The sequence below is a fragment of the Acyrthosiphon pisum genome, chromosome A2, assembly GCF_005508785.2.
Source record: "Acyrthosiphon pisum isolate AL4f chromosome A2, pea_aphid_22Mar2018_4r6ur, whole genome shotgun sequence".
Lineage (NCBI taxonomy): Eukaryota > Metazoa > Arthropoda > Insecta > Hemiptera > Aphididae > Acyrthosiphon > Acyrthosiphon pisum.
The window spans coordinates 1,050,800-1,061,597 of record NC_042495.1 but is presented as its reverse complement, the minus strand read 5'-3'; the positions used below and the strand labels follow the sequence as shown (position 1 = coordinate 1,061,597).

The 10,798-nt window shown below is 31.6% G+C and overlaps 2 protein-coding genes across 5 annotated transcripts in view; both read right to left on the bottom strand.

The window, feature by feature from the left end:
- Window positions 1-490: 490 nt before the first annotated feature.
- LOC100569696 lies at window positions 491-9,028 on the bottom strand. 4 transcript variants are annotated; one of them, XM_029490384.1, is made up of 3 exons: window positions 8,832-9,028; window positions 8,568-8,748; window positions 491-2,116 (listed from the first exon to the last, which is right to left on the bottom strand). In XM_029490384.1, the coding sequence occupies exon 3, from the start codon at window positions 2,033-2,035 to the stop codon at window positions 1,094-1,096; it is 942 nt and encodes a 313-aa protein (XP_029346244.1). In that variant the 5' UTR covers window positions 2,036-2,116; window positions 8,568-8,748; window positions 8,832-9,028; the 3' UTR covers window positions 491-1,093. The 4 variants fall into 4 exon arrangements, with proteins under 4 accessions (XP_029346244.1, XP_016661535.1, XP_003245900.1 ...); XM_016806046.2 differs by having other exon boundaries at window positions 8,568-9,028; XM_003245852.3 differs by lacking the exons at window positions 8,568-8,748; window positions 8,832-9,028 and adding an exon at window positions 7,187-7,403.
- Window positions 9,029-9,610: 582 nt separating this feature from the next.
- LOC100167077 (autophagy-related protein 9A) overlaps window positions 9,611-10,798 on the bottom strand; it is a 4,857-nt gene continuing 3,669 nt past the window's right edge. Inside the window, exons 10-13 of the mRNA XM_016806041.2 lie at window positions 10,501-10,793; window positions 10,332-10,432; window positions 10,140-10,268; window positions 9,611-10,061 (exon numbers count right to left, since the gene is read on the bottom strand). Of these exons, the coding sequence (XP_016661530.1) occupies window positions 9,944-10,061; window positions 10,140-10,268; window positions 10,332-10,432; window positions 10,501-10,793 (641 nt within the window). The 3' untranslated portion in view covers window positions 9,611-9,943. The remainder of the gene's footprint in view (window positions 10,062-10,139; window positions 10,269-10,331; window positions 10,433-10,500; window positions 10,794-10,798) is intronic.

The window sequence follows — 10,798 nt, the reverse complement described above, 5'->3', positions numbered from 1 at the left end:
AGAGGATGTAATAGTGGTGTTCGTAGACGATAAAATAAATAACTAGATTTTTAATAAAAATAACTTAAGTATAATTTATTTTCATTTTCATTTTATCAATAACATAATTTGTATTCAATAATAACATGAATATTTAATAGATAAATATAATTTTATATGCAGTACTCGGTATTCGAGTAGATGGATACGTCATAATGCAACGATTAAATAATATAATTTAACAAATACATCATCATTTTTTTATTTACCTATAAAGCGTAATAAATAAAATAAAATAAAATAAGTTATCATTTGACATAAACAATTAACACTTAAACCTATAAACTTAAAATAATAATATCACAAATTTGTATACATTTAGGTAACGTTGCCAATATTAGTAGGTTACCAGGTACATTTGTGTTATTGAATCATTATAATTTATAATTTATGATGAATAAATTTACCATTTTAATCAATATCGTAATATGGTATTACTAAAAACACGTCTTCACCCGGAAAGGGGTAACATTTAGGTAAATCCTAAACAGAGTGTCCATTGCGTCCATCTTTCATTTTTAGAGGTAGACGCCTTTAAAAATTATACAGGCCAATACTATTCTTGGTATTTTGTAATTAATTAGGTAAATATTATCGAAAAGGCATTTTAAGGTTGTGGTGGGTTCATTAAACTAAAAAAAATAATATTTTAATCGATAAATTATAGAAAAATGTTGAAATGTTGAATTTTAATATTTATTATTTATTTACTCCTTTTTTCACATGATAATCGTCTTATTTATATGCAAGAGCCAAGAATGCAAGATGATCTAAATTAAAACGACTATTTTCTGAGTTATTCACATAACTTGGTTTTCGAAGGATATAATAGGTTCAGAAAATAATGATTTGAAAACTAAAGTAATTAATCTATTAACATTTTACAATTTACGATTAAATTGTATAAATTAAACAAATTTTGTATTTATACTCATTATATATATCTATACATCGTGAACTATAGAATCGTAGCTTATTTTTTATATTTTATCATTTGTTTCGTACAACGGCAGCGATGATAATTTATTATAATATATGAGTAGCGGGCACGAAATCATCGTAAGGGATCGATGTCGATGGAAAACGAGATCCTACTTAGCTCACTGTCGATGATCACGTTGGATCTGTCATCGGGCAGGATCAGGTCGGCGGAGGTCAGAAACCGATTCACGCACCTCTCGGTGAAGTACAAACTGTGCATGCTCAGGTGGTTAATGGTTCGTCCGCGGAGCCTGTCCGACAGGACGTCTATCCAACGGTCGCCCGTCACCGTGGAGTCGCCCAGCACGACCGTCTCCAGGGTGCCCCGGTGCGCGTGCAACAGGTCTTCCAGGAACCGGACTCCGACAGCGTTGTGGTCGGCCCGGAACCGCCGTAGCTGCCCGAACCCGGTGTGTAGGAACTTGAGGTCGAAACGAGAGGCGAGTGAACATTTCAAGTACATCACGTCCGTCACGTTGAAGTACACGGTGCCCAGTTCGGCCAGCGTGTACTGGTCTGCCTCCCGGATCCGGACGCCGTGCAATACTAACGTGGTCAGACAGTCGACGTACGTGAACCCTTCAGTGGCGTATACGCACAGATTGGATGAGATTACCAGCGTGGTGATGTGCCCGCAGATCTCCGCGTACCGCGCGCACAAGTAGAACGCGTTCGCGTAACCAAGCCGCCTCACCGGACCGCCAACGCCACTATCGTCGTACTGGTCGTAGCTGTACAGCAGTAGCCGTGCAGAGTACTCGTCGGACGGCCAATGAAACATCAGCGACCGTTCGATTTCGTCGCGGAAGTAGAAGAATTCGACAGCAGCAGACGCGTTTGTGTGGTGCATGCCTATCCGCTTTAGCGTGCAAGCGTCTGACGCGATTATCCGCGACCACCGGTCGCACACGAGCGGTACCGTCGCGACGAACTCGGTGGCGGACAGCGTTCGGAATACGCACAGCAAAATCTCGTCGGGCAGTGCGTTTATGGACAGTCGATCGTCGTCCATCATTTTAATATAATATTGTTATCATGTGCCTTGTGCCTGCGATTTTCTTCTTCTTCTCCTTCCAAATCGATGCCTTACATGCGCCTATGATACATGATAATAATATACATTACTTATTTATTTATTTACTTAATATTATATTATTATAGATATTGGTATTTAATATAACGTAATACTACTTCTCAAAATATATGAGCCTACGAAAAAATACGAAATGTATATTTTATATTATATGGAACTTCACGTTTTTTGCTACTTGCAGCTTCGTTCTGATTCTGAATTGAATTTTTCCACTCCAGATTACAAAATGAACACCTATATATCTAGTTAATCGTGAAAATAGTTAGCATGTACCTACTTCCTATGTTAATGTCAACCCCGTGTTCAAGTCGACAATATGTACCTAAAAACATTCATATTTACCAATACATTATTACATTATGTTAATGTGTAATATTATAGTATTTAACCTCGTAATTAATATATGGCAGTGTTACATCTTTGGCCTTTGCATAACTAATGGTAGAAAGTTATAGTGAAGAAAAGAAATCTGGTAAAATAATGGCACGTAAACCTGTAATTATTATTTTTTTTATATTTTCGGAATATTGAACTTTTATGTCATTATAGCATTTTGTTATTTAAACCTGATTTTGTATTAGTTTATGTTTCAAAAGAAGACATTTTCCAATTTTTAATTTTCTTGCATAAGTGTAAAAAACTTTTTTGACATTTAAGCATAGGTACCTATACATATCTATACTAGCTTTATAAATTCAGGGCTTGAAGCCGATTGAAATAGTTTCGGTTTCGATTTTGTATACCGGTTTATAATTTTTCCGATTTCGGTTTCAATTTTTCAATACCGGTATTAGGAAATTTCGGTTTCGGTTTCGATTTTGTATACTGGCTTTGAAATTTTATGATTTCGGTTTCAACTTAATACAATACCGGTATTAAGAAATTTCGATTTCGGTTTCGGTTTTGAATACCGCGGTTTCTAAATGTTTCGGTTTCAACTTCGCAATACCGGTACTAAGAAATTTTGGTTTTGGTTTCGGTATTGTATACCGGTTTCTTAAGTATTTTCAGGGTAATATGTCGTCTATACAATTATCACTCTTTGTTCCGTATTGTCAATTGACATATTATATAGTATTTGCTAGTAACTTTAATTTATGTCATTACTATTTATAAAGCAACTAATAATTTTGCGAATAATGAAATGTTTATCAACAAAATTAATTATGATCTCAATTTTATAATGATTATTAATTATGCGTATTAATGGAATTTACGTATTTAAAAACACGTCAGTTAAAAAAAAAAATAACGGTTTCCAATTTTTTCAGATTTCGGTTTTGAATTTAATACCGGTTTCCAATTTTTTACGGTTTCGGTTTTAAATTATAATACCGGTATCCAATTTTTCCGGTTTCGGTTTTGACTTTAATACCGGTATCCAATTTTTTTCGGTTTCGTTTTTGATTACGGTTTCGGTTTCGGTTTTAAAACGGTTTATAACGGTTTCTGAAATCGGTTTTGAAAACGGTTTAAAGCCCTGTTTATAATAGCAACTCCATGTTATACAGTAATGCAATATGTTTAAAACCTAAGCTACATATTATTATCCTCCTTTGTAAGTCGTAACACAAACATTAATTTTATATGTGACCATTTAATGCGGCAGCAAGTAAAACTGATTGTGATAGCCGAATGTGCTGCAAAACATCTAATGCTCCACATTAAAATTAATGAATATTTTTTTTTTTTTAAATATGAATATTTTGTTTATGATTATGCCACGTTTATTTCCTTTAATACGTAAACCATTCTTTCAATTTTCATTCATATTTTCTATACAAAATAATTTCAATGTTTCACATCTACCAGAAGTCCTGCGAAGGCTCACTTTTTTTTATTAGAGTTAATAATTTCTGTTAAAATATATACATTCAAAATTAAAAGGTTAGTCCACGCATCCCATTTTTTTTAATATCTATATAATATTAATTATTATAATCTTTATAAGAAGTCAAATTTTAAAATTATGGTAAAAATGTTATAAATTAAAAAAACTTATGGTAATGATATAGTTAGGCAAGCTCGGATTAAGATACTTTGAGGCGCAGGGGCCAAAGTTTTAAATGAGGGCCCTGTGTGAAAAAAAAAATAATAAAGTAAATATTATTTAATATTAGGTACCTGTTATAATAAAATATATATAGATATTAGGTAGGTACGTAACAATTAATAATGAATTATATAACATTTTACTTATAGATTATAATTTACAAGTTTTTTCCTCGCCAAATAATCATTGATTTTTTTTAGGTGTTTTATGCAGTGTTATAGCCTATAACGAAAAAAGTAATGGACAAATCTGAGGCCCCTAAACGAATTCTAACTATTGAAGGCCCGAGGGCCATGCCCCCCCTGGACCCCCCTTTTATCCGGGCTTGTAGTTAGGTATAGGTATCCTATAGTGGAACAAGTGTACTTTACCGCCCCATGCAAATTTTTCAATTTTTTTTTTTGGAACTTATGTAGCTTATCTAGTTAAGAACGATGGTGCAATCAGAATTTGTCGCTCTCACTTAGTTCCGAAGTTATGGCCTTCCAAAGTTTTCAAATTTACGTTTATACGCATGCGCGCAACAATACTATAATGCCGCGCGGAGGACTATTTTTGTTATTTTTTTGTACTTACGTATTCTAACCTGTTTAAAACGATGGTGCAATAATAATCCCCCGATTTGCTATGAAGCACCTCCCCAAGTGGGTCACAGGGTTAAGAAAATTGCATTTTTGTTGCACCGAGTCACCGAGCGGGGTCACTCGCTCGCTGCGCTCGCTCGGACAATTAAAAATATTCCTCTCCTGGAAGTAGAAATTGTCAATCTGGTTTAAATAAATTCTCGCATTATACCTATAGTAGGTACCTACCTACCTGATAATAATTAATTATAATAATCATTCAATTATAAATGCGATTTTTAGATTATATTATATTATTAAAGAAACTATATTTTAAATACACCAATTAAAATGTAATTACGTCCAGTGCTGCGTTCTAGTGAAGTTAACCCTCTCTTAGTCCCGTGTTTGTTCACTCGCTTATTTTTTATTTAGCATGGAAGCATATAATTTAATTAAAATTTTCAAAATTTTTAACTGTGAGTTAAGTGATCCTCTCAATTCTATAATTGTCGAGCAGCTCCAGAATTGGCTCCTTATTCCTAAAGAAGGGGACTATTTATGTCCTAGAGGGCATAAATTAAAACTAGTAGCACTAAGTCATGTTAAAGATGTATATTCTTGGAGGTAAATTAGATATACACATATTGAATGATACTATTCATCGTAGGAACAAATTCTATAGTAATTAGGTATATATATATCAAATATATTCTATTTCTAGATGTCGTGAAAAATACATGGATCGGCATAAAAAATCGAGTAGATGTGAATACGAGGTTTCAATAAGGAAAAACACATTTTTCTCAAATTCTCATATGTCAATTGCCAAAATTATTTTGTTAACTTATCTATGGATAAAACAAACCAACCAGACGTTCATTATGGAAGAACTAAGCATAAGTAAACACACAATGGTTGATTGGGCTAATTTTTGTCGTGAGGTTACATTTGATCACATGATTTTCAAAAAAACTAAAATCGGAGGTGACTTAATTGAAGTCGAAATTGATGAAAGTAAATTTGGCAAGCGCAAATACCACAGAGGTCATCATGTGGAAGGCCAGTGGGTATTTGGAGGCATAGAACGGGGTACTAATCGATGCTTTTTAGTTCCCGTTGAAAAAAGAAATAAGGAAACGTTACTTCAAATTATTAAAGATTGGATTCTACCAAATACTACGATAATTTCTGATTGCTGGAAAGTATGTATTTTAAAAATAATTATGAATACAAAATGATTTCATTAGGTATTATTTTTAGGCACATGATTGTTTGAATGATGAAGATTATAAGCACTTTAAAGTTAACGACAGCATTAACTTTAAAGATCCAGATACCAATCAGCACACAAACACGATCGAAGGATTATGGCGACATGCGAAATATTCACTGCCCCAATATCATAAAAAAAAACCTTTATAGCTGGATATCTTTCTAAATTCATGTTTTTAGAACAATGTAAGGCTTTAAAAATCGATCCATTCACCGAGTTTTTAAGAATTGCAGGTAGTCTTAACAACCCAATTACGGCCGCATACGTTGATAATGATGATAATGAGGGTAATGACGATAATGAGGATGAATTAAGTGAGAACGATACATAATATATTTAGATATTAAATTATATAATTTTTACCTATTAATAAACTAGTTTTATTATTAAAAGTAATTGTGTGTTCTAATATTTGTAAATCCAAAATTAAATGATTGTGCCATAAGTAACAACAACAACCTAGGCTTAAAAATAAGTAATAGGTACTCATTAATATAATAAGTCTCACGAATAAAAAAAAAATCGCAAAAGACGTGACACGTAGAGTTGTACTCATGCGTAAAAAAACGCAAAATTGCTTACTTCCAAGGGCCATAACTTCTAAACTAAGTGAGAGCGACAAATTCTGATCGAACCATCGTTCTTAACTCGATGAGTTACATAAAAGTTCCATAAAAAAAATCGAAAAGTATGCATGGGGTGGTAAAGTGCATTTTAGCCCCTATAGTATACTCTATAGTTCTATACCTTAAGGGTATCTATCGGCTATTATTATTTTTATATTCACAATTCAGTAGGTATAATATTCACTATTTACATAATAATATAATATATTAATATACACAAATACACGTTATAAGTTTATAACAATCAGATATATTATTATCATGACAAACGCAGACCGTTTAGATCGTCACCATACGAGTTACAGTCTTAATTGTAATTTCTTTTTAATAAATAATTATGAAATATCCTACCTTACACCTTTTATTTCGCCTTTTATGATTTCCGTGAACGAAAGTTAAAAACTGCTATAAGTACCTAGGTAGGTATCTATTTAATGTAAATGTATTATTTCCAATGCGTATTATAATCTAATTTGTAAAAAACTTAACATACTTAGGTACCTACTATTAAGGTTTAAATTAGGACGCACCCATAAGCTTATATTTATTACTTACAATATTAATTATCTTGAATTCAGTCTGCTTATATTTATTAATTTTAATTTTTGGTTTTGGTAAATGGACGGTAAGAAACTAATAGCACGATAAAATAACAAATTATAAATGTTAGGTAAAAATGTATAATATTGAATAAATGTTTTAATGCTTATTGTTTAGCCTTAAGCGTATAAAATGTTTAAGCTCACATAAAATATCACTATGATAATATACTATATCACTATCATATCACTATATGTGATACACTGATTAGTGTTTACTGATACCTTAGATCATATATATGTATCATATGTATATGATCTAAGACTGATACTATTTTATAATCTATCATAAGTAGGTCATAAATCGGAGATTTTTAAGTTTTAACAATAATACAATATTTTAAAATCGTTGTCCTAAATTTATTGTGTCCACGATATCTTAAATCGTACTACAATATGGATATCTGTGGCCCTCGTATATTAATTGCCGCTTCTGTTAAGGAAGGTAACCCAATACTGCATAATGCATATCTTAAAAGGAGTTTTTTTAAACATATTGAAATTACCAAAGATTTAGGCTGTTGAAAGAAATCAATTTTTAAAGTATTTTTAGATATATATATAGTACGTATAGTACTATATAAGGTGTACAGGACCAGTGGCGTACCGAACTGACAAGCAGACCTGAGGCAAACTATACAATTTGATCCCACTCCCCACCACCAACAGTTTTTTCACTATTTTTTTTTATTATTCAAAATAATAAATATTATTAAGTTTTTTTTAGGTATAAGGTGCACATCTACACTAACACACCCACCCACCCACCCAAATCTCCCTTGAGGCAATTGCCTCAAAAAATGACTGTTCGGTACGCCACTGTACAGGACTATTTAATAAATTTTCATTTCAAATGTTGCTATATTTGTCAAAGAGTCCGGTTATATCCTGTATAGTTAGCAAAGTGTTAGTTAGCCGTGATAGTTAGTATAGATATCTGACGATTTCCATGATCCATCGTGAGTGATGTGTGGTTGCGTGTGTAGTAACCACGACTTACGATAGTAAAAATCTGAAGAAAAATGCACCCAGTACTAAACTATACCAAAAGCCCAATTGCAATTTTGAAAAAAATATTTGAGTTTTTTTATCATTTTTTTAGGTTATGTCGGAAATGGATTTTTGGTGTTTTTAGTTTGTAATTTAGTGCATAAAGAATTTTCTTTTTTTTCAAAATTCACTATTACTTAAGTGTTACAAAAAAAAAAAAAAAAAATTTCCTACAAAATACAAGAAGTAAACAAATTCAAATATTATTCAAAATTAAAATTGGACTTTTAGAGACTGGAAGTATATTTCTTCTTCGTTCGCTTATTAATCTAAATGCACAAGTCTACCTGCTTTCAACAGCCTCCACGGGTTACCTCAATCCGTTTTCTGTAGGCGACTCTGTAGCATTAGTTTGTAGATCTATGGATCAATCCATCTTGATTATGGCATACAATTAAATTTGATAGAATTCTAAGGAAAAAAGCTTTTTACTAAAATTTGATATCTCTATCCGATGACAATATGGGTCTGAAAGGGTTAATACATTAATTAAGTTTGAATCAAATTAACAAATACTATCAACTTAATTTCAATTAATAAATGGATTCAACTTTTAAAAAAGTGGGTACCGCTCTGCTTTACAGTAGTTGTCAAACATGTTGTTTTAATGATGTGTTTAATTCAATGATCATTGTATACAAACACGATTCTGAACAGTGACGTTGTGTCATCCTATCTGTACAGTAAGTGTTGAATGGGTCACTGTAATATTGATGAATGTATTAAATTAATTCAATGATATAAATTATAAATCATTGTATGTGATAAACGGTTCTGAGCGGAGACAGCGCATCAGTCAATAGTACTAAAAAAACATTATTGAAAAATTATTTTGGATTTGTGCTCAACTTTTTTTTTAATCACACTAATAACAACTTGAGGGTAATCTTATATTTTAACAATTTTCGGTTTTTTGATCAAGCAAAAAATTATTTATTGACAATATTGTAAAAATTAAAAAAAAAATAAAATCGAAAATTACTCATGTCTATAAATTGCTCCAAAAGAGTCGAAATATTTTGAAAGTTATATCTTGTATAGAAACTGGTCATATAAACATTTTATGAATATTTAAAGTATCTACGGTATCTTGAGTTACAACAAAAAATGTCTTCAAGTGAGTTGGAGTGTTTGAATTTGCCAGTTATTCTTTTAATAAAACCTAAAACCTTAAACACCTTGCAAGTACTATTGTCAATATGAGCCCGAGCACAAATAGATGGAGTTAAAATAAAGCCACAATCACATACATACATATCATTATTGGAGTGATAGAATGATATAGGAGATATACTAAAATAAAAGTTATTCTAACATCACCACTAAATGATTCAAGTTTTGACATATTTTTATTACAGATTAAGCAATCATTTGAACATAAGAACTATATTACAATTTTGTTTATCTTTCAATTATAATAATTTGGCAAAATCAGGATTAAAATTATGAAATAATAATTTTAAAACAAACATAGTTACAATAGCCTATTGTAAGAAAAACTATTTAGTGTCACACAATAAAATCTCAGTTTCTTAAACATAATCATACCAATAAAAACAGTTCCTTGAAATATTGAACATAATCTCAAAAATATTGGAAAAGAATACTACTACACCTTAATTAATATCACAGTAGTTTTGAGGCTTTTATTAAGTCATAGCAATCAGATAATCCTTGCACCTGGTTTCAGCAATGGAGTTCGTTCTTGTAAATTGGTGTTGGTTTTAAGAGCAGATTGAGAAATTGAACTGCTAGTGTTATTGCCTCGTTCGTCAAGTTGTCTAGAAGAACACACAAAAAAAAATATAAGAGTGTTATATTATTGATTATTTATATTCATTAAATTAATGTGCAATTACTTTCTATGAATGCTATGTAAAAGTAACGCGCTTTGATTTACTTCCATTGAAGTTAAATAGTCATTTGTAGAAAATATTGATGAGCGCATAATAGAACTACAATTGATTCGGTTTGGACGACCAGTCAGCCTAAATAATCAAAAAAGTATTATTAAAATAAAATAAATATTGAATTACAAAAATATAACATACCCTTCTTTATGCAGTAACCTTGTGCTCTGATCGAGCCCAATTAAACAGGAAGGTATTTCTGCAATGTTTAATGTACTACCAATCATATCATGATGTTGAAACTAAAAAATAAATAAACAAGTATTGTGTTATAAATAGTTATGTATATTTTTTTAAATTAAAAACTTACTGGGTTTATTATAGAATTGCTGGTGGATGTATATTTTTGACGAGTCTTAGCAATTATTTCATCTACAAACTCTTTAGCTTCAATATCAACTGGATCCCAATTAGGATTGCGTACAGAAAAGCTGAGGAGAGACATTTCTACTTTTCCATCTTCAGCCTGATCTACTTGAGGTAATTTTGCTGTAGGGGTACCAGGCGATGAAGGGCCAGGGGAACGCCAAGCTGGATTACCATTTTTAGACAGTAAATTCATCATTGAAAAAGCACATACATCACCAACTCCTGCTACTTCTGCAGTA